This window comes from Phodopus roborovskii, unplaced genomic scaffold, assembly GCF_943737965.1.
Source record: "Phodopus roborovskii unplaced genomic scaffold, PHOROB, whole genome shotgun sequence".
In the NCBI taxonomy this organism is placed as follows: Eukaryota; Metazoa; Chordata; class Mammalia; order Rodentia; family Cricetidae; genus Phodopus; species Phodopus roborovskii.
In genome coordinates, this window is record NW_026126516.1 from 10,497,875 (window position 1) to 10,518,775 (window position 20,901).

General features: G+C 49.1%; 1 protein-coding gene across 8 annotated transcripts in view; it reads left to right on the forward strand.

Annotated features, from left to right (window-relative positions):
* The window catches only part of Ppp2r5c (protein phosphatase 2 regulatory subunit B'gamma), a 114,534-nt gene extending 95,720 nt beyond the window's left edge, over window positions 1-18,814 (forward strand). For 2 of the 8 annotated variants that reach the window (XM_051196612.1, XM_051196617.1), the window contains 6 exons: window positions 679-849; window positions 4,282-4,409; window positions 5,295-5,396; window positions 6,160-6,232; window positions 10,144-10,260; window positions 16,240-18,814. In XM_051196612.1, the coding sequence (XP_051052569.1) occupies window positions 679-849; window positions 4,282-4,409; window positions 5,295-5,396; window positions 6,160-6,232; window positions 10,144-10,260; window positions 16,240-16,371 (723 nt within the window). In that variant the 3' untranslated portion in view covers window positions 16,372-18,814. Of the gene's footprint in view, window positions 1-678; window positions 850-4,281; window positions 4,410-5,294; window positions 5,397-6,159; window positions 6,233-6,588; window positions 7,073-10,143; window positions 10,261-11,030; window positions 11,455-13,972; window positions 14,036-16,239 lie in introns of those variants that run through there. The other 6 variants (XM_051196613.1, XM_051196619.1, XM_051196614.1 and 3 more) reach the window with 4 other exon arrangements.
* The last annotated feature ends 2,087 nt before the right edge of the window (window positions 18,815-20,901 follow it).

A 20,901-nucleotide genomic window follows, 5' to 3' on the forward strand; every position in this document is an offset into this window, starting at 1 on the left:
TGCTCTAGATCAAGGCCATGGCTGCTGAATGCTTCCTCCTGACCAAGCACTGGATCTCAAGTTCCAGATGATCACACAGAGCTTGATTCCAGCTCAGGTCCAGCACCCACAGCGAATGCAAGCTTAACGTCTGCTTCACTGACAATACTCTTTCGATATATTTTAACAGAGTTGGAAACGTGTATGTGTATGTGTGTGTGTACATACAAATAGTTAACTTGAGAAGTAGATTGTGCATATGTATGAATGTTGCTAACAATGTCAGAACTAGCTGTTTCCACCCTAGAACACATTCTGCACTGTCTCCACTGATGATCAGAAGGAATGGGCCACATTAAGGTGATACTAAAGTGTGAAAAACTGTGCACACTAGCACACTATTAAAGCTCACTTGGCCAGTGAACTTCTGAGTGTCAGAAGTGCGCTGCATCGAATAGACAGTAGGATTTTCACTAACACCAGCAGAGCTTGCCTCTATGGCTGGCGTTTGATAATGGGCACGGCCACATTCATACAGTAAAAAAAAAAAAAAGAGCGTGTGAAACTAGACTGCTGATGAGAAAGAGAAAAGCATGCTAGTGCTGATTCTTAGCATCGTCTCCTGTGTGGCGTTGCAGTGGGGGCGTCCGGTATTGGCATCTCATGGGCATCACCTTGTTTGCTGTTGTTGTTTTTCAGGTGGTAATGGCACTTCTCAAATACTGGCCAAAGACTCACAGTCCAAAAGAAGTGATGTTCTTAAATGAATTAGAGGAGATTTTAGATGTAATCGAACCATCGGAATTTGTGAAGATCATGGAGCCTCTTTTCCGACAGTTAGCCAAGTGTGTTTCCAGCCCTCACTTCCAGGTATGCAGGTCTGGGCGACAGGGGCCAGGTGCTCCTGTTGACATGGTATTCTCAGTGTGAAGCTGCTTGTACTGTGGCTCTGCTGTGATCTAGACGTGAATTTCAATTTTTTTTTACTTGACATGTACTTCAAAATTAGATGCTTAAATTTTAGCCAGGCAGTGAGACTCATTGCTGTAATCCCAATACTTGGGAAGCTGAGGCAGGAGAATTGCCATAAGTTGAGATCAGCCTGGGCTATAAAGAGACCCTGTACTCAAAAATAAAATATGATTTTATTTAGTTCTCTGTAGTTTCAGTTCTGGCCCTGTTCTCATCACTGAAAACGCTCAGAGTCTAATTGATGTTGCCCATGCACATGAGATGGAGCTGTGCACTGTAGTAGCAATGCCAGCTAGGGGCCACACCCCTTGGGAAGGCAGACTCCTTCCCCAGCAGCTATTGATTACTGAAAGTGGGCCTCGTGAGCCACCTCCCACCCATGTGGGAGCATCGGCTAGATTGGCCTGGCAAGCCTTGTGCAGCAACCATAGCTCGTCCAGACACTGTTTCAAGCAGCCCAACCTGGACTTTCTGTGTGGTGACGGTGGCTGCCACACTCCCTGCCTCAGTTTACTGATCCCAGTGACTCCTGTCCTCTCTCTGGAAAGGCTCTGCATGAAGGCCATGGTCCTCAATGTTGAGTCTGCTGCAGAGAGACACAGACACCTCTGCTGGGTGATGATGACTAAAGGATTGCAGGGTTTGGCCACCCTCGTTTTCCATTGGTAACAGCCTAGCTTCCCTCATTCACTGCCAAGACACTTTATTCCAGTCTCCTTTTCTGCTTTCTTGACAGACCCAGATCAATACCAAGTGCATTCTAGAATCTCCCAGAAACGCATGGCTGGCTCGCTCTTTCTTAATAAACTTTCTCACCCCCAACTCCCCCACCCCCATCCCCAGCCTTCTTGGTAGCTTCTCGTGGTAGAGGTTGTCTTGCACCTAAAGCAGAGAGATGGTGGCTGTGGGGATGACATCTTTAAAGTCAGTCAACTCTAGATTCCAAGTCGTTACCGAACATAGAAGGGGCCAGCGAAACAGCCCAGCAGACAAAGGTGGCTGTTGCCAGGCCTGACAGTCTGAGTTGGATACCTGGGACCAACATGGTGGAAAGAGACAACCAACTCCCCAAAGTTGTCCTCTGACCTCCACACACACTGTGGTATACGTGTGCCTCCATCCCTGCCACACACGATACACACACACACAAAGTAAATAAATTACACACTTTTTCAAAAGTAAGTCGAAAGTACATGTGGTGTGTGTTGGTAGAAGCAGACTGAAGATGAGCAGACAGGACAAAGTGAGTCATGCATCCCCAACAAGGGCCCAGCATCAAGGAGTCTGGAATGGAATACTGAGCCACATTGAGTGTGCACAGCTGTATTGGAAGCATGGCAGAGACAAGTAAACTCAAAGTTCTCTCTAACAAGACAGCTGAGTACAGTAGTTAATCCCCGAACTGAGGCAGGAGGATTGCAAGTTCCAGGCTGGCTACTGTTTCTCAAGGAAAGAAAGAAAAGGCATTTGTGTTAAAAACTAAAATAAAATTTGCAGTCTGAGCCTTTAAGCACCCTATCTTCTGTTTTCTAATGTGCAGTCTTAAAATATCATGTCCAAAAATATTTATGGATAGATATTCTCTATAGTCCCCATGAGTTCAAGGCCAGCCTGGGCTACATATTGAGCCCCAGGCCAGCCAGGGCAACACAGACTCCTGTCTCAAAGAAAAGAAGGTCTTGGGGCCAGCAAGATGGCCAACCCAGTAAAGGCGCTCGCCTTGCGAGCCTGGTGACCTGGCTTCAATGTCAGAACATGTGTGGGGAGAAGGGTGGAGTCAGAGTTAGCCTCTACCACACACATCATAGCACATGCTCATGTGTGTACACATACAAAAAACTAAAATACAGGGCCAGCAAGATGACTCAGCAGGGAAGGTGCTTGTTCCCAAGCCTGACAGCGTGTTTGCTCCTAGGACTCACATAGGGAAAGGAGAGAACCAGCCCTCCACATTGTCTGCAGGGCTACAGGTGTGCCATACCACAGACACGTACACACGTGACAGACAAATATAATTTTGTAAATAATAATAATACAGGTAAGGTATCAGTCAGGCTTAATGGCAGGCACCTATAATCACCACACTTGGGGGACTGGGGTGGGGAAATTATTAACATGAGGTTGGCCTGACCTACATAGTTTTTTGTTTTGTTTTTAATAAAAAACAAAAATGAAAACAGGTCTTGTACTCAACACCTGGCTGGTGTGCTGTGTTTCTTTTCTTTTTTTTTTTTTTTTTTTTTTTTTTTTTTTGTGCGGGTTTTTCTTTATTTGCCTTTTCTTTCCCATTTGCAAAGCTCACCTCTCCTCACTTTGTCTGAGGGACTAATCCTGACTCCTGAACCCTGCACAGCCTGCCCCACCTACTCACCCACGCTGCCGTGAGCTTCTGAGCATGGCCACTACTCTGCACCCTAGCTGTCCTTACAGAGTGATAACTAATACGAAATAGGCCCTCCCCTCCGCCCAGCTCCCCTCCGCCCAGCTCCCCAGTTCACCCAAAGTGAGGGCAGGCTTGCAGACCCCAGGGTGTGGCTCTGCAGCCTTAGCACTGCTGGCCCTCTGGCTGATTACTCGCCGTCTTTGCTCTCGGGATCTCACACAGGGTCTACCTTAGATATGGCCTCCATGGCGACTGACACAAGCCTCTTGCCTCTGCCCATCATTTGTCATTTCTAGTAAATCGGTTATCGTCTCTGTTTTCTACTCCCCAGCCGAATGTGTGGTCTGCTGCAGCCTCTGTGCTAAGTGGCAGTACCCACACCAGAGGCCTGGCTAATACAGGTGAATGGGAGCGAATGGCCGAGGATGGGCCCATTGCACAAACTTGAGAGCCTGAGTTTGGATCATCTGGCCACATCTATTATCCTGGCACAGGGGTGAGGGGGGTAGAGATAGGAGGGTCTCTGCCAGCCAGCCTTGCCAAATTGGGGAGCTCCAAGTTCAGTGAGCCACCCTATCTGAAAAAATAAAATGTGAGCAACTTGGAAGATACTCAGTGTCAACCTCTAGCTTCCACATACATGTGCCACACACCTACACTACAGATTCAAGTATTTGCGCACACACATTCGACTTGGTGTCGGCATCCAGCCTGGGGTCTCATGAGTGTTTATCAACAGAGTAATTGGAAAAGTGAACGACAGTGTTGACTTCTTGACGTGTAAGTTATCTTTTGCCACCTTATTGACTGACTGTTTGGAATTGATGGGGATAATTGTAGTTGTGTGGCCCAGTGTGACCTACTCTTCTCGCAGGTGTAGCAGGAAGAGTGTTTCCCCCTGTCGTCGTCGTGCAGGTCCCCAACAGTTCTCCCCCTCTGGCTTTCAGGTGGCAGAGCGGGCGCTGTATTACTGGAACAATGAATACATTATGAGTTTAATCAGTGACAACGCAGCGAAGATTCTGCCCATCATGTTTCCATCGTTGTACCGCAACTCAAAGACCCACTGGAACAAGTAGGAACCGGCAGCCCGGCAGCTTCTGGCCATTTTTAAGTAGCGCTTGCCTTGCTATCACTGCAGTTAAGCGTGGAAGCCTAAGTTTACCGTCAGCTTTTTAAATGAACATCAGTTTCTTTGTGACTCTTTAAGTTAAGCAGCAGTGTGGATTGCCTCTGTGACCTCTTGTTTTGCTTTCCTAGCCCATGCCAAGCCAGTACAGAGGCCTGTTTCCCTGCACGCAGGTCCCTGCTGGTCTCAGCAGCAGCACCCTTGAGGTCTCCCCTGGAGCCTCCAGGGGAGTTTGAAGTTCACAGGATCAGTCCTTCCAGAACATAGTGGACGCATCCATCCTTAGGTGTCCCTTAAGTCCCATGACACACCAGGGAGCCCATGGCTTAAACTGCAGGGCCTCCCTGCTGTGGGCGTTACCTGAGGGCAAAGAGCTGGCGGCTTATGTGGCTGAGGGGCACCCACCTCTCCTTTCCATTTCATTTGATGAGAAAGGAAATCCGTTCACCCAGTGAAAGCCCCCTGATGCCTGGCAGGGAACTCCGCGAGGGAGGGTGCCAGGGACCCAGCGTTAGCCAGATGTGGACACCAGAGCTGTCCCTTCCTCTGTAGACATTCTGTCACTGCCAACTGCACTGCTTTGTTTACTCGGTCTCCAGGCAAAGTGGCCTTGGCCGCTGTTAACAGGAAGGTGAACTTCCTGGCCGGGCAGGTGCCTGCGAGCCCTGACTGGGGAAACGGACTGAGTGAGCTAGCAGCTTGTCTTAGAACCTAGTGGGCTTGTTGCGGGTAGGGCCTCAGAAATGAGGGAGACTCGAGGCTTGGAGGGGAAGTGGTGGAGGCAGGAGAAGGGTCCGGTGTTGGCATTTGACTGTGGCATTCGCTCTGCAGGACAATACACGGCCTGATATACAATGCCCTGAAGCTCTTCATGGAGATGAACCAAAAACTCTTCGATGACTGTACCCAGCAGTTCAAAGCAGAGAAACTGAAGTAAGTGATTCCTTGGTCAGCTGCCAGGGTGGGTTTTTATTGCTCTGCGTAGCCCTTGGTAGCCACCACCATTGTCAAGGCCAACCTTGACTACAGAGTGAGACCTTGTCTTTTTTAAGAAAAAGAAAGAAAGCACTCTTCCTAACGCAGCGTGAACTGTGGGCAGGTCTTAGTCCTTGCTTGACACTTACAGGTGACTACATGGTGTCTGTCGAGCCAGCCACCGTTCCTTTGTTCTTCAGATGATATGTGGCTGCGTATCAGACTCCTTTGGTTTCTGATAATGCAGCAGTGAATACCACAAAAGCCCTTGCCGTAACGGGTGGGTGGGGTAAGAGAGCACACTCTGAGTGAAATACAGACTGTGTGAGTGGCCTAAATTCGATGCCTCTAATGATGAATCAGAAGCAACCCTGTTGTCCCTTGGAATGTCGTTGCCACCAGGGGCTGGTTCTGGGCTTCCTTGGCTCCTCTGCAGACTCGCCTGCCCATGGGTACGGAAGCAAGCAGCTGGCCAGGCTAGGAACTTTGGGCCTGCTTACAAGAGATCACGGGTGGTTTAAATTCTTGTTAAATATTTTTTACCTTTAAAACCTTTAGTCTTAACCCTTAGCCAGCTTTTTTTTTTTTTTTTTTTCTTTTCACGTAGCATGTGTTGAGCAGAGAGGGCCTGGGAAACATGGTTGTGTTGCTGACATCTCCAAGCTTTCATCCTGCGTGAGTTAGTCTTCTCTAACACAAATGATGTCTTACTGTTTTTCAGAGAGAAGCTAAAAATGAAAGAGCGAGAAGAAGCATGGGTTAAAATAGAAAATCTAGCCAAAGCGAATCCCCAGGTACTAAAAAAGAGAGTAACACGGGAGTGTTGAGTCGTTGCGTGAATGTTTGATGGCATAGGATCTGGCTCCGCCCCAGGAAGGGAGGCCACCGTCACTAACACTGTATGTGCAAATGTCCACAATAAAACACTTTCCAACTTTGTAACCTTCCTCTTGTATAAGTACTTATTTGCCACACATAATTCTTACCACAAAATTGACTTTTTTTCCTCTTCTTTTTAAAAGTAAGATATGATGTGGTAAAAAGAAAACCAGGATGTAACCTCTTAAGACTGTAATATCCTTTCTTGCTCAAATGTCATAACTGCTGTCACTTGAACCATATTTCTCTTTTATTTTCCTATCTGAAACAGATGAAGTATGGAGTAGATGAAGTGTGCTGATAAGCTAACCGACTTCCGCCCTGCTCACACTAACCTCTCCTCTACCCTAGCTGATGCCCATATGCTCTCGCACGGCCAAGCGAGACACTAATGGTCCTGTCTGCCAGGGCTGCTGGCAGACACAGCAGCCTCCATCCAGTGTTAGCTCTTAGGCTGCCAGAACCTGGGGCAGCTTTGCAGCCATGGTCCTTTGGTGTTGTGTCTGCTGGCCTGGGCGGCCAGTGTCACTGGGGTGTTTCTCCTTGCTCTGTGTGTCTGATTGCATCAGACACTTATGAAATGTCTGACCTTTTCCACACTAAGATCTCTCAGGCTGCTCTCGGCTCTCCAGGGAAGAAAATGTTTCACTTAACCGTGTATTTCTTTTTGGTGAGAAGTGTGTATAAATTATTATATAAGTTGGATGTGGGTTTTTTAATCTTTGTCATTTAATAAAAACGATACATGAAGATAACAGTGTGTATTTTCCTATAAAGCAGCATACTGGCCTGCATCCCTTTGATGAAGAGACTTAATGACAGTCTGTTATAGGTCTGCGGTCCACCTAGAACAAACAGCCCGCATTTCCCAGCAGCACTTTCCATGCTACAGAAAAGTTGTTCTCAGGCCTGTGGCTAATTATAGAGACTGCACTTATGGGTAGGGTTGTGTTGAGAGAGAGACTGAAGGAAAGCATGCGCGGGCAGGGTTAGGTGGCTCGGCTTTGCTGACACTGCCCTGGGGGCCTTGCTTTGTTTGGAAGGGTTTATTTAGCTAAGGGGTGAAGAGCCTTGGAAAGCATGCCTTGTCTAGAATATGTTGAAAAAAAACTGCACAAAGCTTCTACTTGCAAACTAGGAGCTGGTTGCTGCATCCACATGTGGCCTGGGTCACCACTGCCTTGCAGCAATGGCCCTGTTATTCCTTTTGATCGCTCTCTAAACTGGTCTGTGGCATCATCGGAGCTTTGGTGGCCTCCCTTCCCTCTGTCCTCACCTCCATCTCTGTGTGGAACCCTCTGCGACAGTCGTCAAGAGTCTTGTCCACATGTCCCATTCCCGTGACACAGTGTCTCTAATGTGGAAAATACTTCATGTGTTAAGACCCCAGAGCTGAAAGTATGTCCTTAGAGCTCACTGTCCTGAGAGAAACATTAGTTAGTACTAACTGTCGTTACAGGACTCACTGTTGTGGTGGGTATGTGGGTTTAGAAGCGTTTTCACATCTGCCTTGGTGAGAGTCAGCGTGCAGATTCACTGTGCAAAGGAAGGTTACCAGTGATCCAGTGTGTGTTCCCGGCGTCTGGGGAGACAGGCAGCTTCCCCAAGCAAACCCTCATTCTTAGGCCAAGCAAGTGCCTCGTCTGCTCAGAAACATAAGCGGCCAGACATGCTGGCGGAGGGAGGGGGTCTGGAAGCTGTGGCCTGAGAGAAGTTCTAGCAGCTGTGGCTGCTTCCCTGAGTTTTCCATGGTGCAGTCTTTGTGTGGAATTGTAACACACTGGTGTGTTTCTCCTAACCCAACAGACAGACTCTAGGGCATCTTACGGCGCATCCCCCACCCCCAGCCCGATACTGTGAGTGCAGCTGGTCTGTGGCAGGGGACCATGCCTCAGGTCCTCCACCTTCTGTGGAGGCTGGGCATCCTTGTCCTCTGTGAGCTGCGGCCTCTCGAAAGCCTGTGCTCTCTGTGGGAAAGCCTGCCTGTGCCTATGGGGAGTGAGCACCGGCTGTTGTGAACTGGCACAGCCCTTGAGCATGGGACCCTTTCCACTGCTTTTGGGAGCACAGTTTATCCTGGAGTACGGAGATGATGACGTCTGCTTTAGGTCAGCCCGCAGGATAGCCTCACACTAGGCTTCCGTCACTTTCTGTTCCTCCCCGCCTGGCTTTGGCCACCGAGAGGACAAGGTGCCATGTAGCCTGAATCAAATTATGGAAATGTCCAGTGACAAAAACGTAAGCACAAACACGCAGCCTGGCATCCAGACACATAGGATGTACAAGGGGACCGATGCAGCCAGAAGCAGCACACAGCTGAGGATTGCTCTGGACTGAGGAAGAGGGTGTGGCTCAGGTCTGCAGGAGCTTAGAGAGAAACGGCTCTGGCATGAGACGCGGCCTCGCCCAGGGGGAGCCCTGACCCTACAGTTGTCACGCAGTCTGCATTTGAGGCAATGGCCCAAGACCCACACAAGTCAGAAAATATTAGAGAAACTCAGGACTGGCCCTGAGGGAGCCGTGACAATATTGCAGAGAGGGCAGAGGCCATTTGCCGCTATCCCTCCAAGGTGTGTGTAAGGAGCACAGTGGCCCAGGCAGTCTTGCAGTCTAGGAAGCTGTTGTGTTTGTCAGCAGCAGGCTGGAGTGCTGGAAGGGTTAGGCCCACAGGGGACTGACTCTTGGAGAAGCGTGTGGAAAGGAGGCTACTGAGCAGAGCAGGCAGCTTGAAGGGCAGGAGGGCCCGATGGTTGTAGGGAGACACTGAGTGCCAGGCGTGGTTACAGCAGGCGTGCAGCCTGGAGGGTAACGCAAACCCACGGTTAGTGTCCGGGAGGCGCCTTGTTAGAGACAGAACAGGAGCCAGACTGACCTGAGCAGAGCTGCTAGCCAAGGGGTGGCTGAGACCAGGTATGTGAGTGCCCATAAGCATGGACACAGGGCCCAGCATCCCCTTCAGGCTTGGGGCTTCTCGGCAGCACATATTGCAAGGGAAGGATTGTTCATAACCCCCAACTTGTTGTAGCCAACACTGACTCTGTCCCCACACCACCCCTGCCTGGCTACACAGGGAAAGCAAGTGCCAGCAACTCACAAACTGGGCCTACATCCTTCTGATCACAAAGCCTGAAGTCACCGGGGCCAGGGTAGGAGCAGGTGAAAGGCCATTACAACCTGCCTGTTGTGCCCAGAGCACAGGGCCCCAGAGCATAGCAGGCCTGACTCCAGGGGCACAAGGCGCCAGGTTAGAGGGACCAGCAGTAATCCAGGCTGCGTTAGTTTGGGTGGCAAGCGGGATATCAGGATGAGTTGGAAGGTTTAAGGTACTAAGAAACTACTGAGGACATGGAACGAAGGAGGGTCTGGGCAGCTGCCCCAGGGTGGATGTGAAGAAGGGAAGGAAGAGACCTGGGGGAAAGAGCCGTGAGGGTGGGTGGGGCAGGCTGTGTGTAGAGCAGAGGGTAGGAAGTGAGCATCTGCTATGGGCAGTCCCTCCTCCGTGTGTTGGCTCTAGAGATGCAGGAGAGCTGTAAGCTGACTGGCCTGAGATGTACTCAGGAAGATGTAGGCATTATCTAGGGGCCAGCAGAGGGTCGCTCCCTTGGCCTAGATTGCTGGAGGGCCAGCCCCCTTCCAGCATCCAGCAGGCAGCAGTCCACAGGCTTCATCAGAGGTCAAGCAAGTAGGCAAGTTCATCTCCTACCACATGGCTTCTTGTGGGACAGGGCCACGGGGAAGGGCAGTGGGCAAGCGTCCCCTGCAGGATGAGGGCCCCAAGTGCAGGCCCAGCACCTGACAGACAGTGACTCCATACTTTGCATTGCAGTATGCAGTGTATAGTCAAGCCAGCGCCATGAGCATTCCGGTGGCAATGGAGACAGATGGGCCTCAGTTTGAAGATGTGCAGATGCTGAGAAAGACACTGAGCGACGAGACTCGTCAGGTAAAAGTGCATTGAGCTCGGCAGGGCCGTGTCCGCTACAGACGTGCTTGACCGGTCCGTCACATTCCGCCAAGCTAATGCAGTCACCTGTTAGGAAACACCTGCAAGTCTGAGCGATCAGATTGCTAGAAAAGTTTTTAACAGTCCAGTGTGTGCCTGCAGCCTGTTGCTTCATTCACCTTAGCAACAGAAGCCCAACTCCTAACCATGCGTTCTATGTTAGCCTGAGCAAAATCCGAAGCTTTGCAATAGCACCTTGCCGTTCCCTGTCCCTTTTGCAACCCTCTCACTTCCGCTCTGGCCCAGGGACACTTCCTCTAGTTCTTCATAGCTGGTGTTAAACCCTTCACCTCCCAGGGCACCGGGGTGGGGGAGCTTAGCCCCTCCAGGGCCCAGAGCCCCCGTGGCAGGGCCAGGGTTGTGGCAGCCCCATGTAACCATTCGGAGCAGCCGTGGCCCACAGCTCTCTTTCTGCCAAACGGAGAACATGCACAGAAAGGTTTCAGAGAGGGTGACCCACTGAGCTCCTCTGAGGCATGCTCCCTGTCCCAGGCAAGTGTAAACAATTCCCGGAGTGGACCTAGAGGTTAGGGTTACAGTGACTTGTAAATTTTAGCCCCCTTTGACCAATGGCAGGATCTCTCTAGACATTAGCACTCGGGTTCTAGAAGGTAGACGGAACCCCTCACCGCTGCTTACTGTTCATGATGTCCATTGGAGCTCAGTTAAATAAACAGAAGGATTCTCTAATCTATTTTGTTTGGTTCCAGTAAACCCTCACCCGGTAAGATAGGATGAGGCATTACTAAGAGTGGGCAGTCTAGCCAGCAGAGCCTCCAGCAGCCCCGACCACACGTGTCTGCAGAGCATCAGAAATGGAGCCTTGTGAATTGGGCTGTGGTCCCGGGGTAGCACACAGAAGCGCTTCAAGACCCTGGCAGGAAGAGAGAGAGTGCGACAGCAGCTCTTCATGTGTACTGGCGACGGTGCCGGAGAAGCTGTGTCGTGTGTGTAAATACATAAGCAGAGGTGCATACGGCCACCTCTTGTCACCGTTGAAACATGGCACCTGATTCGGAGTCACAGGCTCCCTGTTCACAGTGTCGAGCAAGGAGGGCTCAGCCCCAGCAGTTGTCATGGGAATCCGTGTTCGTCCTCAGCCCCTTGATTTAAATTAAATTTTGTTTGAATGGATGAATGAATAGTTCTTTCTACTCAACGAGACATGAAGATGCTAGAAATGCCGTGGGAAAACGCAGTGACCGCTTTCTGAATTCCTGAATGCCAGGGATTAGCTGGATCCTACACTCTTCCTCACAGGGTTATTCTTAGCAGGCAGTGAGTAGGTCTCATCAAGAATTCAACCGGGCATGGTTACTCAGGCCTGTAATCCCAGCACTAGAGAAGCCAGGCCAGGGGAAGTGTGAGCTCAAGACCAGTCTGGGCCACATAGTGAAACTCCCCTCCTGAGAAAGAGCGTGAGGGAGGGCGGAGGGACGGAGAGAAAAGGAAGAAAACCCGGGCTAGAGAGATGGCTCAGCCATTAAAGACTGGGCTCATAACCAGATACATAAGAAAGAAGACCCATGTATTTTCTGTGTTCTCCCTTAGGCCCTCGGTCTCCTCTCGTGATTTCTCTGTAACTCTGAAGGAAGTAAGGTCACCTTTTTATGTCCACTTTGACTTTGCAGTCCTGAGTTTGCCGACGGCAGCCAGCTGAGTGCTTGCCTGAGATCCGTGTATTCCTCAGACCATCATCCCAGGAGAAAAGCCCATCTGGGAATGGGTGACCTCTTAGTCAGTTTTAAGACCCTTGGGCCACACACAGTGTACAGGAAGTTGAAGACTTGTGAGCCATTTTCCCCGCACACTGCCCCGGGTTCTCGAAGGTTCAGTGGAATCGCCTTTTGGTGCCTCCTTCAGCTTTGGTCATAATTCACTGTCACTTACACCCTGTGCTTTACAAATCAACAGCGGGGTCGAGGACACACCAGATTCATCTTAAACCTCAAGCAAAAATGCCTTGAAAAGTGGGCTCTGGCACTGTTAGCCACGGCGCCACAGAGCCTCCCATCTGCTGTCCATCGCAGTGACAGGTCCCCTTTTGGTAAAGCCAGCCGGGCATTCTCAGTAGCCTTGGCAAGTTGTCCTGAGAGGCTCCCATGTCACATTTGCTGCCTGTCTCTGTGGCTCTTGAAATACCATCATCTTGTTGAGTCTTCTGTATGATTGACATTCTTACAAAGTTGGTCCTCCAACTTATCTTTGAGTTCTGTGGCTCCTGCTCCTGTGTCAGAAGATGCCATGCACAGGGAAGTTAGTTCTCCCTGAATTAATTTCTTCACTAGAGTACCAGCAGGGTCCCCCCCCTTAAAGAACTGACAAGCAGAGATACATTTCAGTGGGTAGGGTGCTCCCCTAGTAGGTGCAAAGGTCTGGGTGGTTGCCGACACAGCATAAACCCTACACCTACATGGCCGTACACATCTGTAACCTCAGCACTTGGGAAGTAAAATCAGGAAAATCAAAAGTTCAAAGTCATCCCTGGCAATGTAGCAGGTCCAGAGGTCAGCCCAGGCCCAAAAACCAACCAGTTCTGACATTCCTATGACACACAAATAGAGCAGGGTGGTCTCAAGCTTGAAGCCAGCTGGGCGACTTAGTAAAGAGCCTCCTTTATAAAGGAGAGAGCAAATAAATTGCTGTGGGAATTCAGAGGACCTAGAATAGCCACCCTGAAAAAAGACATCACTGCCCAATGTCAAGCTGTCTGTGGATTTAACCACTGAGCCAGGACAGGACAGTTAAGTAGTTGGGTGAGTCTCACTGCCTAGATACAGGCTCATAGATAATATTGGAAATGATAAACTCCTTTTTGTTGTTTTTATTTCTGGTTTCTGAAACAGGGCTTTTTGTTGTCATTGTTTGTTTTTGGTGTGTGTGTGTATGTGTGCGCGTGTGTGTGCGTGTGTGTGTGCGTGCGTGCGTGCGTGCGTGCGCGCATGTGTTGCTCTGGCTGTCCTGGAACCAGGCTCTGTAGATCAGGCTGGCCTCAAACTTACAGAGATCCATCAGCCTCCAAGTGCTGAGATTAAAGGCGCATGCCACCACCACCCGGAGAAATGACAATCTCTCCTTCCTTTGAGAATGTTCAGAATCATGCTCCTGAAATTCTCAGTTAGTAACAACAGCAAAAGAATGTGCCAGGTACCAGATGTGGTACCAGATGTGGTGGCCCATTGCCTGTGGTCCCAGTACTCTGGAGGCAGAGGCAGGGGCTTACACGTTTAAGGCCAAGCCAGGCTACATGGCTCAAAACAAACAAACAAACAAAGCTATAGCTAAAAGACTAAGGCCTGGGATTCAATAGTATGAACACTATGTGGCCCTCAGTTTCATTTTCACTATTTCCAAAAAGATTTCTGTAAGTGGATTTGGTTATTGGGTCACGACAGAGTGAGCCATAAGTACGATGGTCCTGCTGAAGGCTAAGGACAAAAGACTGATGCGGTAAAAGGCATTTGGTTGGTGGGACAGGTGGAGAAATTCAGTAATGTATTTGTTGTCAGAACCGCTATTTAGACTCCCTTTGTGGAACTTGTGGAACCCTTATCAGATCACCTCCCCAAGAAGTATGTAAGTTTCATAGTTTCATGCGAATAACGTTGATGTCAGAGACATTTAAAATGTTAACAATTTTCATTTTTAACAGTTGGTCGGGAGAAAAGCAGTATCAACCACGCAAGTCAGGAAGGTGTAGACGGAAGGCAGGCAGTGCAGGTACTCCTTGGGAAATGCATAGAGTATACTTAAGGCTTTCTATCTGCCGGAGCGTGATGAGTCACCAAGGTGTACATGAAGTATTTTCCCTTCTTTCCATGACATCACAGCTTGTGATGGGCAAGACAGAGCTAAGAACGTTGACTAGTTCTGCCCCAAATTAAGTTCTGTAGTTTGAACTCGACGCCTTTCCGAGGTAAAGGAAGAATGTTCCATTGTGTACCCCGCCCATGTTCTCTACAGGACCTCCAGCCCTGGCCGTTTGTACCCGCCAGTCTCATGCCAACACTTCCTGCTTCCTCCTCCACCCACCCCTCCCCTCGTGCTGCCAGGACATCCCTGTCCCCGATCTTACTCCTAGACCACCATGTGTGTGACGTCTCATTCTTTCCTGCCTCCTGTTTCTCTCGCTGACCCTCTTGGGGTTTGTCAAAGCCTCCTCTGCTCTGTGCATCTGTTTGCAGTGATAAGCAGAGAGAGCCCTCATGTGTGTCTGAGCTCTGGTCAGTTCAGACTCCTCCGTTCACCTTCGCTGGGTGCAGCTCCAGGGGCCTGCTATGCTCTCTGTGTTAAGGTGTCTCTTTTCTCTGGCATGCCTGTGTCGGAGGTTATTACATATTTCGTGTATTTTAAAATGTCGGTTTGCATCAGAACGGACATAAAATTCAGGGTAGCCTTTTAACCTGTGAATCTCTGATGGGTTAAAAGTGAAACACTCTTAATGAGCCAGCTGTGCACACCCAAAATCTCAGCACTGGGGAAGCTGAGGCAGGAGGATCGTGGATTTGAAACCAGCCTGGGTTTTGTAGCAAAACTCAAATCAATAAATGCACTCCTACAAGCATGTGGACTGATGACAGCCTGTATGGAGACTGGTGGCCGGTTTCTAGGCAGGCAAAGCAATAAGCTTCCCTTCAGCATGTGAAGGTTAAGGTTCAAGTGGCAGCTCTAGAAATAACCCTGCTGTCAGACCACACTGAGCCCTTGCTGCTGCTTTCATAGGCAGATCCAATCTGCAGAACCCTGCTAAGAAACACCAAACTCTGCAATGCAGGCATCCATCTGTGGCTTAGCAGGTGCTTCTTTCCACCAGAGCATAAGCATGTTCTGTCACCGTGTGGAAGGCAGACGTCAGCACACAGAGCCGTTCATGCATGCCTTCTCTGTTGTCACAAATTGGCTTTCAACGGCTTTTTTTTTTTTCCTAGTTTACACCACAAAGGTTTACTTTCTTTAATGCTGCCTTTGGTTGGTTGGAGACATGGATGGAAAGGAAAACATTTGGGGTTAAGCGACATCGGTCTAGAAGTACCGCTGGCTGCCTATAGTCCTTCGCACAGTACATTGCCTTTGGTCAGCTGAGTTGGCGTTGTGTTATGTTTCAGGGTGCTGGAGCTAGCCCAGCAGCCTCCGTGGAAGCTGAGCAGATGCTCGGTGCACACTCTCCTCTCTGGACATTCTTTGCAGATACTACAGTCAGCTCCATCCCTGGGCATGCTGGCCCGTGCTCATAACCTGGCATCTGGGAGGCTATGAAGTCAAGGCCAGCCTGGGCTACATAATGAGATCTGTCTCAAAACATAGACATATGTGCGCACCTACACACACAGTCTAAATCCTTCTGCCAAAGTGGGGTTCCTAAACTTCCGCAAGACAGTAGACAAGAGGAATATCTTTTATTTCCTTGACTCAACATTGGGAACTTTTATGTGCATGACTTCTGGGTACAATTGGTTTTTTCTAGCCACATGACCCATTTAACACCTCTCACCATAAAAAAAAACAACAAAAAAAAAACTTTCAGAATTTTTTTTGTAGATGTTTTGACTCTCTTAACTGGTTTTTAAATCTAGTTTGTTTCTTGTCCATTCTGCTTTCCCCTAAAGAAATACCTTCTTTCTGAAATGTGTGTGTTTCAGACATGAACACTAAGAGACGCTGGAGATGCTCTGTGAGAGAGAAGGGTGTGTAGTGGAGTAACTAAGAGCTGGAAGCCCTAGGGACACTAACACTGCAGAGGCTCAAAGCCAACGCCACCCACGAGGCTTCACACTAGTCATCATGCAGGGTTCGGGACATTTGGGGTGACTGAATAGGAAACGAACCTGTTCCCTGTGTCCGGTGAGGCTTCTAACTCAGAAGCGAACTCCCTCGCGGTCACCTAGTGCGCAGCCAACTGCATTGCATTTGTGATTCCAGGCACAGAAGGACCCGAAGAAGGACCGTCCCCTTGTGCGCCGCAAGTCCGAGCTGCCTCAGGACCCCCACACGGAGAAAGCCTTGGAAGCTCACTGCAGAGCCAGTGAGCTGCTCTCCCAGGATGGGCGCTAGCTCTGGAGCAGCACGTCCGTCAAGCTGGGCCTGTCAGTTCCCTTCCGGATGCTGTAGGAAAGACATACCGTTTGTGCCGTACACTAAAGTCAGCGCTCCCTCCCGCCCACTCTGTAGGCAGCAGTGTACATCTGCCTCAGCTCCAGATTAGGAGTTCAAACAATGGTGGCCTCCCCGGCCCTGCTGGCCAAGCTCGGGCAGATGACAGTGTTGTTGCTACCCCAGCACAGCCCCGAGTAAGACTGCGTCCCAAAGTCAGAGCTGTAGGGAAGCACCCTGGTTGTCTCCTTGTCCTGCCCAAGTGGACCCTGAGCCCCTCTCAGGTAGATAGTTCTGTGGTAACACCAGGGCTTTTCAAGGCGAGGAAGCACTCTGGAAGGTTCCTCCTCCTCTAAGTCGTCACAACCTTTGCCATCATTTCCATGTTTGCCGTGCCGACGTTGGTCAAACCTCTCAGCTCTTTGCTTTCACATTCTAGCTGCCTGCTGGGAAAGCAGCCAACACCCTCAGCTCTGGAACCTCCCAAGGTGTTTCTTCCCTTTGATTGCCGGCGTGAACACCATATCTTTCTTTTCCTGAACATCTACCAAAAGCCATATTTCATAGTCCGTAGTACAGGCCAGGGTTCCGCCCAAGCTCAGAAGAAAGCTCTGAGAATCTGAGAAGTCCACCTTGACTGGAAGCACAATGTTGCAATTATGTGTTCCTATTTTTATTTACAGGATCAGTTTTTCATCTACCTACACATTATCCTTCAACAAGGCTCTCGAATCGATAAAACTGTAGGTTCTAAGAATTCCACATCTGCAGAATGTTACAATGAATTAAGCCACTGGGCCTAATGCAGACTGTAGCTGCCTTTGGGCGCACTGCAGGCCGCCGCGCTGTTAGGGTGCCATCAGTGAGCCTTTCTGTTGCAAAAAGCACACATTACTGAGTTGATAAGGAAAAGTGCAGTGTCTGTGTTTCCGCCCGTCTTCACATGCTGCTACAGGCTTCACAGACTTCTTGCATGGATTAAGCTTCTGTTTTAGATGGAATAGCACAAGGAGAAAAATCCTTAAACTTAGCGCTTTGTTCTTTATTTTCTCAGGGTGGCCAGTACTTCGACTTATTTATCCTGCTTGAAAGTTCCTTGAGATGTGTACTGTTATTCTGAACGGTGACTAGTTTCTTTGTCTCCAGCATACATATAACTTAGTGTTAAATGTCTTGATGCATAAGAGGTAAATGTGGCATCTCTGAAAATCTGTTTTTCCATGGTGGTCTCAGGTATCCATGCACAAACGGTGAACCCAGACATTGCTGTCACGGGGCTGCTCACGGTCTCCTCAGATCGCTGGTGATGCTTACTCCACATAGCATGGAGGAAGAGCAGGGCAGACTGTAGGAAAGGTGGGCAGGCTGGTGGCTTGGCTGAGAACTCTTCCTGAGAAACTTGACAAGTATCTATCCACTTTACCATTATGAAATCTATAATTTAAAAAAAAAAAAAAGTTGAGATGCCTTCTCCTTTTGAGGGAAAAAGGGTGCTTTTATCATATAAAGCGGTGTCTGTGTGTTTTGATACCCCATTGTTTGAACTCTCGTCTTTAGCTGGTAGAGTCTCAGATAACCCTGATGTGGGGGTGTTCCATGCATGGTGAGAGGTGCCAGAAGACTCCTTTGCCCTGTATGGAAAGCAAGCTATCAGTGTCCGGGTGATTGTGCGGAGCTCAGCACAGAAGAACATTGCTGGTCTAGCTTTTACTCCTGCTCTTTATTGAAGACAAACTGTACCAATAAGGAAAGGAAAAAAAATGTTTGAGAGAAACTAATTTTCTTTGACAAAAGTATTACTCAATATTTTGGCCTATTAAAGTTTCCCTAGTTAGTACTCGGGTTCCTTGTGCTAATTGTTCAACTTATATATTATTATAGAGACACTGTCTATTCTGTACCAAACTGGTTTCAAGGAAAGTACCACTTTGAAAATAAACGGGTGACTGTTTTTCTTCATAAGGCTCTAAGTTTGGCACCTTCACTCTTTCTAAAATGTATCTGTGTCACAGCTCCAAGTGTCTCTCTAGTGTAGCTTTGTATGGCTTCCTTTGAACATTGTACATACATTGTATCTTTGTTTTATGGTAATAAGTAATAAAATGTAGACTTAGTATTTTGTACAAAATGCCCTATGTACAGATTAAAAAGTTCATAGAAACAGCAAAGATAGGTAAGTGGCACAGTTATTTTTCTTTAGAAAGTATCTGTAACTTTATGTTTAGTGAAATGTTAAATACCAACATATTTTTTAACATTTTGTAATTCAAAACTTTTTTGTTTTGACATTGTTTATGAAGGAAAACTTCATGCACTTGCCATTTAATATGCTCTTTTATCTCATTTTAAAGAACTCTTTAAAATGATGTATTATATGGACTAAATAAAAAACATGTGAATTTTATCTCTCATCATGAAACTAAACTTAGCCATGGCATTGGGCAGACTGTTTTCGACACACTGCTACTGTCAGGTCAGGGACCAGCCCATCCAGGGACACTGGGAAGCAGGTGTCCTGTGAACCCCTGTTGAATGCCAGCTGACCATTAGCTCCTACTTTCCACTCTGAGAAGCCGACCCTGTGAGCGACCATATTACCTCTTGGATTGAAACAACAAGTGCCAGGCGTTGGTGGTGCACACCTTTGATCCCAGCACTCAGGAGGCAGGGGCAGGGGGATCTCTGTGAGTTCGAGGCCAGCCTGGTCTACAGAGCTGTAGACGAGAAGGAGAGAAAAAAGGAAAGGCAGACGTAGCTTTTGACACATGGCACTTGCTTTTTGAAGAGGCATGTGGATAAGAATCCAGTGTTTAGGAATGGAATTGAGTTCTAGCCTTGATGTCTGCCTAAGTGCCTGGAGTGGGTAGACGTGATGAGGGCATGGGCTTGGGCCTCACTGGCCCGTCTGTTGTGAGCCCTGTGAAAACAGGAGGAGCCTCGCTCTGGCTGTACTTGATCCATGCAGAGAAGGGCATGTCTGGGCCAGCGACTCTTGCCTATCACATGGTCTCTGGGGCTCCATCCCTTCTGGTGGGAGCTAAGCAGTGGAGGCCTTGGGCCTGAGACCTGCTGGCTACAAGTGTTTGAGGAGAGTGTCCCTACTGGTTAAAAGACACTAGGTCTGAGATAGTGACTAGGATTACTGCTTCCTGGCACTGGTGGTGACCGAACTGAGAAGGACATCATGTTTGGTAACACCCCGCAGCACATGAATTCTTGCCCAGAGACATGCTATGCCTGACAGCTACCAGAGCTGCAGTGCTTCGAGAGGCTCTTGGGCAAACTGGAAAGCTCTGTTTCTCCTTCCCCAAGAACTAGTGTCACCAAGTCAGCAGTGGTGGCCGAGAATTCTCAGCGACACCTTTGTGCCCTGTCACCCTTTGGCTAATCTCCATCCGTAGCTCACCAGGTCACCAAGACACAGAGAACCCCTGTCTCACAAAAACAAAACCAAACAGGATTTAAAATGACCCACTCTGTGGTGGTTTGTTGAGTAGCACAATGGGCTGAGACCGACTGGGTATGGGAGCTGCTCAAGATGAAGAGTGAGCACTACTCTCCGAGGACTGAACACTTGGTGAAGTTGACCCAGCTGCTACTAACAGAGCTGGTCGGCCTCAAGAAGGCGCAGGTGGAGGGGTTGCCTAGATTAGGGATGTAGACTGAGTGGATTTGTGGACACCGTGGAATTATAGTGGGAAAAAGACAACCTGTTCACACATCTACTCGAGAAATTAAAGAAGTAAAGATGAGCAACCTCCACACCAGACACAGAGCCGAGGGCATATGGCCCATGAAGTTGGGGGTAACCTGGGGCAGCGCAACATCACAGAGACCAGCAGCAAGTGTTGGAAAGCCAAGAGTAAGGACCCAGAAGATGCTGCCAGGCGAAACAGAAGCCACTACTGACCCTAGAACCTGGTGGTGTGGTGAAGTGTCTTGGCGTCTTAGTAGAGACGACTTGGTGTTTAGCAGAAAACAGGGCCCAGGTGGAGAGGTCAGGGGTCAAAGCCTGGGCTCTGGCAGCCTTAAAAAGCTAGGTCCACCCACCCACGCCCAGTGCAGGGCGCCACTGAGAGAGACTAGCACTGAGAAGTGGAGGGAGGAGGCCACACCCAGTGTGGCCACATTTGGACTGGAGCATTGAGCACGTTGACTCCCTCACCTCCTTTGCAGCACTAACAGGGGGCCTGGGTCAGGACAGAGGGCGGGAGGTAATACAACTCAGCAGTCTTAGTTAAGTCTTAGTTAAGGACTCTATGAGGTGGTCTGAAGTCGACAGAACTGTGTGAAATCTCTTCTAAGAGACAAGTTCCTCCTCCAGTGGGCACAGGCTTCGGCTTCCTCCTTTCTCCAACATGCAGGGTCCTAGTTACCACTTATTGCCAACATGGCACATCTCAGAGTCACCCGAGAAAGCAGTCTTGGTCAGGAAGTTGTTATCTGTGAGGGTTGTCCTGATTGATAATTGATTTAAGCTGGCCAAGTCCA